At 49.8% G+C, this 15,460-nt stretch overlaps 2 protein-coding genes across 10 annotated transcripts; one reads left to right on the top strand and one right to left on the bottom strand.

The window, feature by feature from the left end:
* The first annotated feature begins 48 nt into the window (after positions 1-48).
* MYLPF (myosin light chain, phosphorylatable, fast skeletal muscle) lies at positions 49-5,349 on the top strand. 2 transcript variants are annotated; one of them, XM_023522432.1, is made up of 8 exons: positions 49-155; positions 3,166-3,204; positions 3,806-3,901; positions 4,135-4,210; positions 4,412-4,516; positions 4,623-4,701; positions 5,012-5,060; positions 5,152-5,349. In XM_023522432.1, the coding sequence occupies exons 2-8, from the start codon at positions 3,202-3,204 to the stop codon at positions 5,254-5,256; spliced, it is 513 nt and encodes a 170-aa protein (XP_023378200.1). In that variant the 5' UTR covers positions 49-155; positions 3,166-3,201; the 3' UTR covers positions 5,257-5,349. The 2 variants fall into 2 exon arrangements, with proteins under 2 accessions (XP_023378200.1, XP_011376979.1); XM_011378677.2 differs by lacking the exon at positions 49-155 and adding an exon at positions 160-310.
* Positions 5,350-5,623: 274 nt separating this feature from the next.
* SEPT1 (septin 1) lies at positions 5,624-15,397 on the bottom strand. 8 transcript variants are annotated; one of them, XM_023522427.1, is made up of 15 exons: positions 15,275-15,393; positions 14,700-14,895; positions 10,246-10,297; positions 10,022-10,110; positions 9,194-9,283; positions 8,923-9,013; positions 8,742-8,828; positions 8,436-8,559; positions 7,973-8,107; positions 7,757-7,874; positions 7,063-7,164; positions 6,844-6,943; positions 6,420-6,585; positions 6,097-6,187; positions 5,624-5,993 (listed from the first exon to the last, which is right to left on the bottom strand). In XM_023522427.1, the coding sequence occupies exons 3-15, from the start codon at positions 10,265-10,267 to the stop codon at positions 5,907-5,909; spliced, it is 1,302 nt and encodes a 433-aa protein (XP_023378195.1). In that variant the 5' UTR covers positions 10,268-10,297; positions 14,700-14,895; positions 15,275-15,393; the 3' UTR covers positions 5,624-5,906. The 8 variants fall into 8 exon arrangements, with proteins under 8 accessions (XP_023378195.1, XP_023378196.1, XP_023378198.1 ...); XM_023522428.1 differs by having other exon boundaries at positions 15,266-15,358; XM_023522430.1 differs by lacking the exons at positions 10,246-10,297; positions 15,275-15,393 and adding an exon at positions 9,362-9,450 and having other exon boundaries at positions 14,700-14,965.
* Positions 15,398-15,460: the final 63 nt, after the last annotated feature.

The raw sequence follows: 15,460 nt of genomic DNA, 5'->3' as shown, positions 1-15,460 counted from the left end.
CGGAGAAGGCGGACCAATGAGAGGGCAAGAGCAGGAGGGAGGAGGCGGGGTGAAGGAAGTAGCTAATAGAAAAGCAGGAAGCTGAACCTTCTGGCCAATAAACATGGCTAAAGAATGTACAACCGCGGAAGGAGGCGGGTGCTGTGCTAGGAAAGGTGGGCCTGGATAATAGGAACGGTAAAAAGGAAGCCAATGATAAGGGGAGTAGGCGGAGGTCAAATTGACAGACAGTGACGTCTATTTGGGCGGTGACAGACAGAATCCGCAGTCAATAGGAAGAGCTGAGGAATTCTTTAGGTCTCCCAAGAAGGTCAGAAAGGAATGACAGCTGGGGGAACGAGAGGCGGGGGGACCGGGCCAAATTTGCAATTAATTTGCCTAGTCAGCCAATGAGGGCATTCTTTCACTTTAGCAACAAGGAGAGTATAGAAAGCTGTCTCAGCCAATAGCAGCACTCAAAGTTCAGGGGCGCTGCCAGGAGGCGGTGCCAGCTCAGGGACATCTGTGACAACCGGAGACAAGCGCTGGAGGGGAGTGACAGTAGGGGATAGCGCGGAGAAGGGCGGGGGGCCGGGGGCATTGGTGCAGCCCTTAGCCAATAGGAGCGCCGTGCTGCCCTTCCTGAGTCTTTTCTGGGCCCTCATTCTCCATCCAGCTCCTGACTCCCCTCCCCACCCCCGCCACACACACACACACACACACACACACACACACACACACACACACACACACACACAGTCTGTGAGATTCCGAACTCTACCAAAGATCCAGTGCCCTCATCCAGTGTTTCTAATTCTCATCCCGGCCTGCAACTAATCCCAACACTATAAGCCCCAAATCCTCTAAGTGACCCATCTCTCTGATGCACCATTTCCTGCAGGAATCCCAAGCTCCAAGTTCCTCTTTTCAGCCCCCATCATCTGAGCTCTTCCGCAGAATCCAGGCTTCAGTTCCTCAGACCTCATTCTCTGAGCGTGTCCAATTCAAGTGGGGACCTCAGGAATTCCCAATACCATGAACTCCCATATGTGTGTCCTTATTCTTTTGCGAATCCAAGACCCATTCCACTGACTCCTATTCTCTCATTGCCGCACTTCTGTGCTCCTCATTTTTTGCTAAGAAACCATACCCCGAACTTACGAGTGTCCCCAGCTATCCTAGATCACAAACATAAAGTCCTAACTTTACGTGCCCTTTCTCACTCTAACTCGCATTTCCCCGAGCCCCAGGAGATTTCTATACAGAGTTCACCATCCTGAAATTTCAGTCAGGCCTAATTCCCAACTTCTCAGTTCCTTCTTGGTTGCTAAGTCCTCTGAGGCTCCTCAGACCCAGATCCTATGAACTCTGAGTGTCTGAGATATACCGCTCCTGCTTCCTTCTTCCCCACTTTCCAGTCGACCCAAGCTTCCTGAGCACTTTCCCCATTCCTGTCTCCAGAGTTCTCCTCCCCTCCCAGAACCCAATAATAAGTGGGCTCCTCCTTGGGCCTGGACCCCCATGATAACCTTATAAGGTGAGGCAGCTGTCGAACCAGGCAAGGAGGGGCCAGGGCAGAAGGCCAAGGGCAGCTGCTAAGTTTAGGGTGGCTCCTTAACTCTTAGAGACAACAGGTGGCTGGGCCCCAGTGCCCAGAAAAGAAAATGTCTTAGAGGCATTGGCATGAGGCGGGAGGAAGGCAAAAGGAGGAGGCACCTTGCTCAGGACATTGGGTCATAGAGGGAGCAGGAGGAGGAGATGGGTGTCATGGCCAACCTTGAGCCTCCTGGGGTTTCCTCAGCCACTATTGTCCCCGACCTCCACTTATAGAGGGGACTAGGGCACTCAGGCCTAGAGAGGTAGAAGAGGGTACCTCAAAGTCACACAGTCAGCCAAGTTGGTTCTTGCTCAGAAAGGATTGAGAAGCCACTGACCATACCAGTCAATCAAGAGGAAGTGACCGACTAGTCTCCTTCTTGGTGTCTCTGACTCTCTTCATCTGATTTCTAACTTTCACACCAGTATCCAAAGAAATGGTATAGACTCACACTAGACCATGTCCTCCTGTTTCAAACCTTTCCAAGACTCCCAAGGGCTCAGTCCTCAGGCTGACTCCCTCTAGTTTCTTGTTTTCAGCCCCTTGCATCTTCTGCTCAAGCCCATCACAATTCTGGCAACCTGAACACTTCTAATCTTTCACTTCTCCAGGCCTTTGCCCATCCGTGCCCTCTGTTTAGCACACCTGCTCCTCCACTTTCACCTGACTCACTTCTACTGAAGTCATTCTCATACTCCTAGATAGGGCTACTGTGCCCTCTACTTCTATGTCATTTTCTATATTTCTCCTGTCTCCATGATTGGACTGTAAGTTCTACCAAGGCAGGGCCTACATATTAATTATGATTATATTTCACTAAACTGTTCCAAATAGTGTTCGCATCCACAAGTTCTGTGGGATGGGAATTACATCTCCATTTTATAGAGGGGGAAACCTAGGCCCAGGATTTGAAGCACAAAGCCCAAAATCACAGAGCAGGCTCTCAGCCCCAGGCTATCAAATCTGTTTATACCTAGGGATTCCTTGCTCTGCATCTTTCCTCATAAAACCCTCCCTCTCCTTGAAGGAGGTGTAGAAGAGCTTCTTGAATCTTCAGGTTCACCAGATAGCTCGCTCCCACGTTTAAACTCTGTGACTACACCCACACATACACACACTTGATTGTGAACTCCCAATGGGAGGGGAGTTGTGTTTGCCAAAGTGTACCCATAAAGAACAGCACAATGCCTGACACACTATAGGTGCTCAATAAATTTACTGGGTTTAAATCTGAGCTCACCCCACTTAGGGGTACAGGGGCCTGGTTCATCTCTCTTCCAGCACTGTACCCCGGCTTGGGCCCTCTCTGATCTCTGGTACATTCCAGCCCCCTTTTGAGAAAAGGAACATCCCTTCCTGCCCAGGTCCTAGTGAGGCATGCATCCCAAGACTCCCTCCTTCCTCCCTCCCTCCCTGGAATCCAGCTGCTGTTGGCCCTCTCAGAAGGGAGAGGCCCAGAGCCTAGCTATTTTGGTATCTGGGGTGGGTACCCACAGGGCTAAGGTTACCCTGGTATGTTAAGGGCTCCCTGGGGCAGGACTATAAAACCCCAGAGGGACTGCGCAGGCTGACTCTCTGCTCCTTTCCAGCCAGAGCCACTGCCCTGCCCCCAGGAGACTGAAGACATGGTGAGTGAGAATCTCCCAACCCCTGACCAGATCCCTCAGACCTCAGAGCAGCCTCACCCTTTGAAAGAAGGTAGCTGGTTTCCAGTCCATCAGAGGAAGAAAACTGAATCCTCTTTTTCTTGGTATCACTCATGGGGAACATACAGAACCCAACCAAGGATAATCTGCTCAGACACTCCATTCACAGGAGCCTAGTCTCTCTCAAAGGATGCTCCATACCTTCCTGCATTTCACCTTCCTAAAACCCTTTAGGACCTGCCAGGCAAAAATTCCCACTCTCACTTTATAAATGAGAAAGCAGAGGTTCATACAGGATGAACGAGTGGATCAGGGTGATACAAGTCCAGGACTCGGCTCGGGGTTCTAAAAAGGGGAACTTGTTGTGTAGGATGGAAGGATGGGACTCAAGGGCTACAGATAGGATTTGGTGATGCAACCGAAGCAAGCCCTCTCAGCAAAGGGGACATAAAGAGAGGGAGGCCTAGAGCCAGAAGAGTTGCTTTAGAAGAATGGACTCAAAGAACCCTGAATCTAATCAATTGCCTCCAGAGAGTAGTAGGATTGGGTCCATGGACCTCTTTGCCCAAATCTCACCCCCTAGGCACCCAAGAAGGCCAAGAGAAGGGCAGCAGCAGAGGGCGGAAGCTCCAATGTCTTCTCAATGTTTGACCAGACTCAGATCCAGGAGTTCAAGGAGGTGAGCAAGGGGAGAGAAGACACTGAAGGCTGGGCAAAGACATCCCTGCTCCCCCCAACCCCTTGAATGTGCACCTGTTTTAGGGCGAGGGGGAGGGTTTAGAATGCCCCCTCCCCCTCCCTTGGGGTATAAGAGGACAGCTGGCTAGAGGCCAGAATCTGATCTGCCTGGAGTAAGGATGCTAAAGCCTGGCCATGGGGAACCTAACCCCTCCCTGTCCATGCCCTCCTCAGGCCTTCACAGTAATCGACCAGAACCGCGATGGCATTATTGACAAGGAAGATCTGCGGGACACTTTTGCAGCCATGGGTGAGCCTCCCACTTGAACCGCAAACATCCAAGGCTGCAGAGTCCTGGGAATTCAGCAGCTTTGGGGTCCAGCCCTGATGGCTCTACCCTGGGCCTCAGTCTACCCAGATAAAAATGGGTAGGATGATCTGAATTTATGAGAAGCATCACCCCTGGTCCCAGGACCTCACTCCAGCTCATGCTTTCCCTACCCTGCTCCAGGACGCCTCAATGTGAAGAATGAGGAGTTAGATGCCATGATGAAGGAAGCCAGTGGTCCCATCAACTTCACTGTCTTCCTGACCATGTTTGGGGAGAAGCTCAAAGGTGAATGAAGTTGTTCTGGGTCCAACTTCCCAGCTGCCACTTCCCAGACTATTCAGGGACAGACCCTTCAGGGACCCTTCAGCTTTATGTACCCTCTGACCCCCAGGTGCCGACCCTGAGGACGTAATCACTGGAGCCTTCAAGGTCTTAGACCCTGAAGGGAAGGGCACCATCAAGAAGCAGTTGTAAGTGACTCCCTCCCACTGCTCACCCACAGAAAGCCTCCTTAAATTCCTACCAAGGGTTAGGCACTGCCAGGGATAAGGGAGAAATTAAGACTGTGGAAATGGGTGATAGGATCACATTTTCACAACACATATGGGGGAAAGGGTAAAAGCGATGGGGAGGCCAGAGTGCTTGCGAAACCAATGGAGGGATCTAGAGTGATCCTGGTTTTCAAGGAGAGACTGGGAATGGTAACAAGGATGAGGTGGGAGGGAGTGGAAAGGACTCAAGAAACCCAATCTCAATTCCCCGCATGTCACCTCTCTGCAGCTTGGAGGAGCTGCTTACCACACAGTGTGACCGCTTCTCCCAGGAAGAGGTGAGTGGGGGAGGGGCCTGGGAGGAGTGGAGGGATGGGGAGGCGATAGTAAAGAACCGGTAAGAGTTGCAATCTTGCAATCTTTCCCCAGATCAAGAATATGTGGGCGGCTTTCCCTCCCGATGTGGGCGGCAATGTAGACTACAAGAACATTTGCTACGTCATCACGCATGGTGACGCCAAGGACCAGGAGTAGGAGACCCTTTTTAGGCCTCCGCTGACCAACGCCTTCCTGTCAGTCCGACCTCCACCCGACTCCTAATAAAATTGAACTGGTCTTTGTTTCTTAGGGGCGGTACCTTCAGTGTGTTTGTGTGAGGGATTCAGGTGGGAGCCTGGGCTGAAACACTGCCTGGCACAAAGCGAGTGCCCAATAAATTAATGAATAGTGCCCTGAAGGCCTGGGTGGGGCCGCTCCACCCGCTACTCCCGCCGCTTCTTCCCGCTGGGAAAGAAAAGACTCGCGTGGCTTAACGGACTTAGTATTCTTTTTACGATCTTTATAAAGCCTTAAGAAGGTGCCGTTATTTTACTGTTCAAATGAAGTACAATATACTAACTAGTTCAGAGGGAAAACTTAATTTTTATTGAAGACACAGCTCGTGGAAAGAGGGGCCGGGATGGGGTGGTCAGGGACGGGGCTGCGAGCGTGGGCTGGAAGCTAGGGCTCAGGAAGTGGCGGAGGGTGGGGTGGGGTGGAACTAAAGGCGGGGCTACAACTCTGGGATTAGAAGAACCTGTTCTCCCGAGAACCCAGGGCAAGGGCTTTCTGGGCTGGGGCTCCGGGATTGGACAAGAGACAGACAGAAGGCGGAGCCGAGGTAAAGCAGAGCCGGGGCTGGGGCCTCAGAGAGTGTCCGACTGCTCTCCCTGAACCTGGCTCTGTTGCATCTGGGCCTGCATCTTCTCCAGCATCTCTTGCATGCGGCGCAGCTGTGCGGGGCAAGATTGCAGGTGATGGGACCCGACGACGCCAGAGAGGAATGCAAAGAGGACTGCGGGCCTTAGATGGTGGGGGAGAGAGGTGCTTGCTCACCTCTTCGTCCTTCTCGCGGATCAACTTCTCCGTGTCGGCCAGAGGCAGCATGGGCAGCGGGATCTCCGTGGCACTCTGGCGGGAAAGCTTGCTAGGGGGTGGGGAAAAGGGACAAGAATTAAGAGCGGGACCCGTGGTGGTGTAGGTTACGACCGCGAGGCTGGGCCTGGGACGCAGTTGGGCTCTAGGGAGGCGGAGCCATATCCTTGAGGTTAGCGCGGTAAGCAGTAGGTGGGGAAAGACTAGGAGAGAGGTCTGGATGATGAAGGCGGATGGTGATGACCCGGCCTTGGAAGCACCTAGAAGTCAGCTCCGGCTCTCACCTACGGCTGGCTCGATCACGTGCCCCAGGCCGAGCCAGGCTCTGTAGGCAGCGGGCCCGGTAGCCTTCGTAGAGCAGATCGTGCGTCACCTCCTTCAGGTCCTGCAGGTGTGTCTGCACTAGCATCCGTCGCAGGTTCAGGAAATCACAGTGATGTGGATTCTCCACTGCAGAGTGTGGGGGGACGGGGGCCGCGGACTGGCATGCGTCAGGGGGCTTTCAGTCCAGCCCCATCTGCTAGGTCGAGTCGGCCTGCAATCCTGCGGCCGCTCTAGGAAAGGGTCCGCGGTTTGCAGCTCAAGGACCCCTCTTTGCCTCCTAGGACCTCCAAGACCAGAGCTCACCCCAACTTCACATTGTTGGATGCGGTTGATTTGGAGGTGGGATCCCTGCTGGCCTCAGAACACTTGCTCCGCCTTACTCACCCTCCACAGTACCCCAGGAGTAGCGGCGTCCCCTCACGGGTCGGGTCCCGCCGTCCCTCACTACTTCGCATGAACCGACAACTGCGAAAGGAATGCTTTCCTAGAGGGCAGGAGTTAGGGATCACCGCTGGCCCTTCGTGGGCAGAAACTTCTTTCTCAGCTTCCACCTCCACATCCGCTTCCCCTGCTTCTCTGCCCCTTCTTCCTTTGCCTCTGCACCTTCATTTCTGCATCCTGCCTCTTGAAGTCTTCATCCTCATCAGAGTCACAATCCGGGAACTGGTAGATGTTGATCTCCTCCTCCTTCAATTGGTCCCGGATCTTGGAGGAGACAAATGCAGAGATAGAGAGAATCACAGAGGCTGTGAGGAACAGATATTTCATGGTCAGAAACAGTCAGATACAGATACTGGGTGGTCAGAGACAGAGAGAAAGACTTGAAAAACAGAGATAGTGAGAAATGGACCTACAGGATGACCAAAAGCAAAATCCCAGAGGCAATGAGAGACAGACATAGTTGAAAAACTGAAACAAAGACACCCTAACAGGGAAGTCAGAGGCCTGGAAAGATTGTAAGATGAGGCGGATATCAAAATACCAGGAGAAATACAAGCAGAACCAGCGGGAGAGGGCTCTGAAGACACTGGAGGGTGAGGGTCATCATGTCTCTGCCCCTGCCGACTGACAGTTCTCAGCCAGGCATCCAGCCCAGGGATTCCATTCTGAACCTCCGGAGACATGGCTCCTTCAGGCAACTTACTACTCACCTTCCTTAGAAAATTTCTCCCATAGTCTAGCCTTAAACAGGTTCCAAAAAGTCCACCCCAAGACCAAAGAAGTCAAAGCTGAGTTCAGGTTTGATCAACGCTTTTAGCTTCATGTGGGGCCAAAAATTATAAGTCACCACACATACCTTCTGCTTGAGGGCCTGAGTTTCCTTAGGCATCAAGGCATCTGCTTTGCCAATGACCGGGATGATGTTGACCTTCTCGTGCACTGCCCGGAGGAAGGCCACATCTAGGGGCCGGAGCCTGCACCCAGGGATTGATCAGGGCTTGGTCTCAGGGTACAGAGACACCCCCCCAATCCCTCCCCAAATGCTCCAACCCCCAGGGTGGCTCCACCAGACCCCCGGCCAAAGGGCGAGATGAAGTAGAGGCAGCAGTGGACACGGGAATCCTGGATGTTCTTCCGGTTCAGACCACTCTCATCCCTAAGATACTGTTCAAATTGCTCCTCAATGAAGCGCACCACGGGCAGCCAGCTGGGGTGTGGGGAGAGGGGAGAGAGCATGTGGTCAGAGATGTTAGAGATCAAGGGCTATGTGGCAGGGAAGCGGGGAAGGCTAGCCAGGACTGTGGGAGTTGGAAATAGTTTCTTTGGCTCCAACCAAAGAAATTAGAGGACACTGGCAGAGGTGAGATGTGGGGAAGCACAGGCACTTTGGGCCACACGGCCATAAGAAACAGGCCTCGCCTTTGGCTCAGGGTGTGTGGGAGGCCAGGGCAGACCAGCCCTGTAACTGACCCCTCAGTCTCCACAGGGTAGCTATATTAGGAGGAAGCTTAGTTCTCGTCCCCTACCCCACTCACCAGTCTGAGCAATCCACTGAGTCCCCAAAGCCAGGTGTGTCCACCAGAGTCAGCTTCACCTTAATACCCCCCTCCTCGATCTCCACACCCCGGCGCTCAATGGTCAGCGTTTGTGTCAAGCGAGCTATAGGGTCGGGGAGACATCAAGGAACTAGGTAGGGCTCTGAGGTAAGATTAATTTCCTTTCTCGGTATCACAGTAGCCCCCACCTATTTTTTAGGGGAGGAAACTGAGTCTTAGAGAAGAGGGTAGCGTGGAGATATAGAAGGCGGGCAGAGTGCCTGGAGAAGATGGGGAGGGTCTTACCACTGGCCTCTGGCAGTTGTCGATCTTCATAGAGGTTGGTGAGAAACAGGCTGTTGATGAGGGTGGATTTCCCCAGGCCTGACTCTCCTGTGGACAAAATAGGCCCAACTGGTCAGGTGAGAAGACAGCCAGGGTCTCTTGAGGACCCACCACCAGTCCCCTCTCCAAAAACCCCCAAGACCTGCCACCATGAGTGTGAAGTCAAACCCCTTCTTGACGGATTTGCGGTGTAGCTGGTTGGGGAGGGCTGCGAAACCCACATACTCCTTGTCCTGTTGGTGGGGGGTGGACAATATGAGGCTGCTGGAAGCGGCGGGCAGGGCCTTCAGTATAACCTGATCCAAGGGCTAGGAGAAGTCAGTCTATATTGGATCGAACTGGGTGGGCCTGGCTACCCTGGGGCTTAGGGACTGGGTACAGAGATGCCTGGATTCCTGGGCATAAGGACTCACCATGGCCCCGCTAGCTGTTGCTGCACCTGTTCTCTCTCCCCACTTCCTCTGGTAAGGCAGGAAGTTGAGTGCAGCAAACAAAGGGGCGGGCTGTGTAGGAAGCTGAGATGTTCTAACTGGCCCAGGGAGGTGGGGGAAGCCAAGACCAGAAATACCTAGGGTCCTCACCTGGGTCCCTTTGCTTATCACTCCTATAGGAAGCTTCATCCCTCTGTTCTTTGCACACTTTTCTCCCAAGCCCCACTGTAGCCCCATCACTGGTGGGAGGTGGGGTGTAGGCAGAGAGGAAGGAAACAGGTTGGTCTCTCCAGCAAGCGAGATGAAGGCTTTGACAGGGCTTATTATTTTTTTAAAGATCCTAGGGCCTGAGTGGACCCAAAGCCCTAAGGGGCTTAGGGGTGGGAGAGGCCATCAATTTTCTTTGCCAGCTCATGCAATGGATTTTTTTTTTTTAAATGCAATGGATTCTTAAAAAGATTCCAGGTCTCTAGACAACACCACCAGAGAAACCTTCCTTCAGAATCTTAGCCAAGACATTCCCCTTCCCAGTGACCTCAGAATCAAATCAGAGTTGACCTGGCAGCCAAAGCCTTCCCCGTCTGGTCTCATCACCTCATTACTCATTTTCCCTTAGCGAGTGCCCACATCCTCGGCTCTGCCCATATTGAGGTTTTCCTTCTTTACCAGGCGAACTCCACCTCATCTTTAATTCAAAGGGCTTTTCCCCCTCTATTAAATCTTCCCCAACTACCTCAGGCAGAGTCATTTTCTCTCTTCTGGACTCCCTAGCACCTTTCACAGCCCCCTCCAATGCCCACATTTGCTTACCTGGCTGTCTCTTCTACTCCCAGCTGAGCTTTCTGAGGGCAGGGACCATGTCTTCCTAATTTTTATATCCTCAGTGTCTTTCGCAGGGTCTTACACAAAGAAGGGGCCAATAAATAACATACATGAAAGAATAAGTAAATGAAGTTAGTCAGGGCCGAAGGCTGGAAAACTGTAGAACATGTAAAAGTAAACTTGCTTTGAAGTCAGAAAGAGCTTCCACTTACTCTGTGACCTTGGGCAAGTCATTTGGCCAATAGGAAAATGGCCTCCATTTTCCTATTGATAAAAGGAAATCCATTTTCACTTTGTTATCAGGATTCCGAGTAGTTTCAGATGACATGGCTTTGGAGTCAATCAGTTATATATACAAACTGGCTTGAGCATTTACAAACTAAGTGGCCTCTCTGAGCCTTTAAAGCTCATCTCCTTACTATGGCTTATAAGGGACTGCTTGATCTTGATCCTGCCTACTGCTCCAGCCCCATTTACTTTTCCCACTTCTTGTGGTTTTATTATTTCCCTTTTAGCTCATGTTATGGACTAAATTGTGTTCCCCCAAAATCCATGTGTTGGAGCCCTAACCCCCAATGTAACTATTTAGAATTTAAGGAAGTAATTAAAGTGCAATGAGGCCATAAGGGTGGCGCACTGATCTGATAGTTCTGGGGTCTTAAGAGACACCATCCATCTCTCTCTGCTCAGGCAGAGAGGAAAGGCACATGAGGTCACAGAAGACAGCTGTCTGCAAACCAAGGAGAGAGGCCTCACTAGAAATCAATTCTGCTGGCACCTTGATCTTGGACTTTGTCTCCGGAATGATGAGAAAACAAATATTTGTTTTCTAAAACTCCTAGTCTGTGGTGTTCTGTTATTGCAGCCTGAGCAAACTAATACAGCCTTGTAGCTCACTCCTTTCCCTTCCTTGCTCTAATGTGCCTAATGTGTAATTTTTTGGTTTTAAAAATGTGTAGTGTACAGTACATGTTTATACAAATGGTTATACATATATGAATATATACATATGAATAAACATTTCTGTTAACTTTTTCATTCAGCACTTTTTTTACAGTGAAAAGTTTTTATATTTAGAATTAGCCAGCTGGACTCGGTTTAGATGCTCCCAATTTTGTTGGCAACATCCAAAGCATCACAGTCAGGAGCCAGGTGAGCTGAACATATGACTTCTCTCCATCAGGCCTGATCAGAGTGTTGACTTTGGCCACATCAATGTCATAGAGCTTCTTCGCACAGCCTGTTGACCTTGACATCCATAATGAACACAAGTGTATGGTTGTCTTCTAGCTTCTTCATGGCTGACTCAGTAGTCGGGGGGAACTTGATGATGGCATAGTGGTCAAGCTTGGTGCTCCTGGGGGCGCTCTTGTTTGGGTTGCCTTGGGAGCACAGCATCTTGGGCCATTAGATAGTGGGTGATATGCGTGTCTTCTCTTTTTGTGGCTGTGGACACCTTTCAGCTTTGCTTTCTTTGCCTTCAAAGCCTTTGCTTTGGCTTCAGCTTTGGGAGGGGCAGGGGTTTTCTTCTTCACTTTCGGCGCCATCTTAGAGAAAAGCCATTCAGCACTACTTTTTAAGGTCCATGTTGCCATGTGTATATCTTACCCTTACTTCAACCTAATTTATATTACTGTTCTCTTCATGTAACCTTGGGAAAAATCACCTCTCTGGGCCTTACTTTCCTCATCTATCAAATGGGATTGGAAGCTCCTGCCACACTGAACTCAAGGAAGTTGCGCGAGGTTCATATAATTATAGAGACATAGTGATTAAGAGCTGTGTCATCTTACTAGCTGTGTGACCTTAGGCATCTTACTTTACCCCTGCGACTTAGTTTATCTGTTAGATGGCACCATTAATAATTCTACCTCATAGAGCCATGATGAGGATGATATGGTCTAATACATGTAAAGCTCTTAGTACAGTGCCTCGTAGATGAGCTTATACAGAATGCTAATTATTGCTATTACATGAGCTGAGGGGTGGGACAGTGCCACCAGCTCAAATCTAGTGACTGTTCTTGTAAATTAGTTGCTGAGAACCCAAACATAGTGAATCAGTCAGGGTTGTGACCCTCTGGGGAGACAGAGACAGCCACAAGTGTGACAGCATTGGTGCTAAAATAGTAGTGTAAGAGGGGATAAACGAGTCCTTTGAGAAGCCAAGGAAAGGAAAAATATCCCTCCCTCCTCCACCACAACCCTTCCTCCTACTCATCAGGCTGAGCAGCCGTACTATCTTAGTTAAAACTCTGAACTCCTCCCTCCCTCTCTCTCCACAAAATATATTTCCAGGTCCTTCCTATCAATCAGAAAAATTTGTCCCCTTCTCTCTATATCCTCCACCCCTTTGCCCCTGCCCTGAGTTCAAATTCTGATCAGCTCTTCCCTGAGTTATTCAAAGACTTTAAGAAAGTATCATGTATAGTCATTTATTATATAATCAATATATATTCTCATAGAAAAATTAGAAAATGCCAATGGATTAGAATTTGCATCTAATATCACTACCATGCTATAATCCTATTTTGATTTTTATCTTTCTAGATTTTCTATTCCCATACATATTAATAAATACATATTTACAAAACTAGGATATTATAACTTTGGAGACCTGTTTTTGTCACTTTACATGTTCTCTACTACATCTATAATAATACACATCTACATTATTATTTTTATAGACACTGAGGGTTTAGGTTAATTCCCATTCTTCACGGTGATGAACAGTGCTGAGGTGGAATGAACAAACATGTTTGTGGTGCTATTGTGCACTTGTCCAACCATTTCCTTGGGCCTAATTTATACAAAGGGAATTACTGAGTCAAAAAAGTTACATCTGTAAGGCATTTGTGCATATTAACAAATTACTCTGCAGAAAAGGCTGTGGACTAGTCTTTGTGTTAAGTGTAGAGATGACATAAATTAATAACATAATATTCCATTTACATGCTTATTAATGCCAACAAGTCATGCCTAGTCATTCATGTGATAAAATCTGAGGCTTGTTTGGAGAAAGGAAGTTCCCACCATGAGATCTCCATAGAGCAATATACGGTTGACAGCAGTTTTTCCATTTAATAATCATCTGGATTAGTTCCTTTTCATCTTGCCATGTCTTCATAGCTACCTATGGCCCCACCAGGCATTCCTGGAGGAGTTTCTGTATCTTTATATCTGAGTTTAGGTTCAGACTTAATAACTCCAGGTTTTATCTTCTCAAAGTCAAGGCTAGTTCTGCAAGTTGAGTATGGCGTGTGGGCTGGCCAGCTTTTGGGAGAAGGTTCCTCCAAGAGGGGCTGGTTCTTTGCAATTTGATATCCTCTTACCTGTTTGCTAGCACAGGTGCCTGGCACATGTAGGACCTCCAGGAAATATTTGTGGCAAATGAATAAACTTACCATTACTATCTTGAGCTGCCACTGCTTTCCTATCATGTAAATTCATGACATATTAAAACAGGACTATTTCTCTATTTTCCTCTTTGAGGATAGGTCTTAATCATCTTTGAATCTGAAGTTTCTAGTACATAGTAGGCTTTCATTTAGTGTGTGGGCCACTGTTCATTTCGTTCTCTCTGTCTGGAGTTCTTCATTCAGCCCCTTCAGCCAGGCTCCGGAATTTGAAATCTTAGCTGTCCTTGAAGTATCAGCTCAAAAATGTCACATCTTTCTTGGTGACCCCAGCCAAAAGAGTAATAGAGCTGATATTTTTTTCGAAGTGTTTTACACATATTAATCTTCAACCATTCAAATTAGGTATTATCATTCCCATTTTATACTTCAGGAGACAAAATAACTTCCCCAAGGTCAAACAGTAGTAATTGACAAGGCCAGGAATCAAACTCTGCATGAATGACCTTAAAGATGTGTCCATAGCCACTAAACTCTACAGAAGGTATCTCTCTCTGCACTACATGCCTATCATATCTCGTTCATCAGGTCAGTATAGGATATGTCACATCATCTGCACATTTCTGTATTCTTCTGGGCTGAGAGATTCCTGAGGAGTTTCTTTGTATTTCCAACCTAACAGTGTCTAGGTTGGTGATCCATAAGTATGTATTGATTTGTGGTCTAACATCATGCATCCCAGGCACACAGAATCAAGCAGACTTATTCCCACAGATTAGAACTCTTCCTATGAGCACATATAACTCTCTCAATGCCCTTACAGTTCTTTATTTTTTATGATTTGTGTGCTTGCCCCTTCAAACTGGTAGCACTCCAAGGACAAATCTTACAAGAGTTTCATCTCTTTATCCTAAATTCTTGTATTAGCACTAGGACGCTAATAAATGTGAATATACAAACCTCAATTACCCCTCCCCATCATCAGATGGGCTGAAGACCCTTCCAGGCACTCCTCCTCCCTAAAGGCAAGCTTGCCCAACGTACAGATACTGGAGATTATAGAGACCATGCCCTTGGCTGGAACACAGCCCCAGCCAGAGCCCCACCAAACTGGGAAACAGGGTTTAATGTTTCAGCCTCTCCCTGGCCTCTGTAGGACTGTCTACCTGTCCCTAATCTCTCTATGGCCTGTTTGTCTCTTTGTCTCTGCCTGTTTCATAGTCTTTGTTCCTCTGCCTCTGGATCTGTTTCTCTCCAGACTCCTGGCCTTTTCTTACAGCTCCTCTGACTCTTCAATGCTTTATCTCTTACCTGTCTCTACAACTCTTTGTCTCTGGCGGCCAATCTTTTGCTCCTGTATTTTTGGTCTGCCGCTGTCTCACTGTCTCTGAGTTTGCGTCTTCTCCGACTCAAGGCTTAGGTTACAACTTGGTGAGTCACTGCCTCTGGGTCTCGGTTCCGCGCCCCAGATCTGATTCCATCTCCCCATCTTCCCCCAGACGCCTACCTAGAGACATCCACCTCCAGCCACTGTTCCTGCCTCAGCCTTTCCCCCGCAGCCCCCGCAGCCCCCGCCGCCCCCGCCCAAGACCAGCCCCCACCTCTCGGCCTGTCGGACCTGCCCCGCTTTGTTTCCTGCGTCTCGGCGCCCCGCCCCGCCCCGTCTGGGGTCTCCGCCGCTCTCTGCCGCCCTTTGTCTGCCTGGGTCTTTCCCCCCACCCCTTTCCCTGGGTCTGTCTTCGGATCTCTTTGTCTCTCCTGGCCCGGGTGGTTGGCGCTATCAGCCAACCCCGCCGGTCGGCGCAGGTGGCTGGACACAGCCACAATTAGAAGGGGTCTTCGGCCCTCATCACCCAGCTCCAACCCAGGAGGCATACGGTTAATACCACCGAGTTCGGGCCACCGTCTTCGGCTTAGAGTAGCCCTCTCCGCGGCACGCGGCCGCTTGCCGGCCACCGAGCTCGGATCGACCCGGCGGCCCCAACAGGCGTGCAGCTCCTCCAAGGTCCTAGAGCGGCTCCGTGCGGCCCCGCTCTTCCGCTTCCCGTCCCCGCCCACGGCGGCGGCCCCCG

This window comes from Pteropus vampyrus, unplaced genomic scaffold (assembly GCF_000151845.1).
Source record: "Pteropus vampyrus isolate Shadow unplaced genomic scaffold, Pvam_2.0 Scaffold347, whole genome shotgun sequence".
Lineage (NCBI taxonomy): Eukaryota > Metazoa > Chordata > Mammalia > Chiroptera > Pteropodidae > Pteropus > Pteropus vampyrus.
This window is presented reverse-complemented; position numbering and strand designations above follow the sequence as displayed.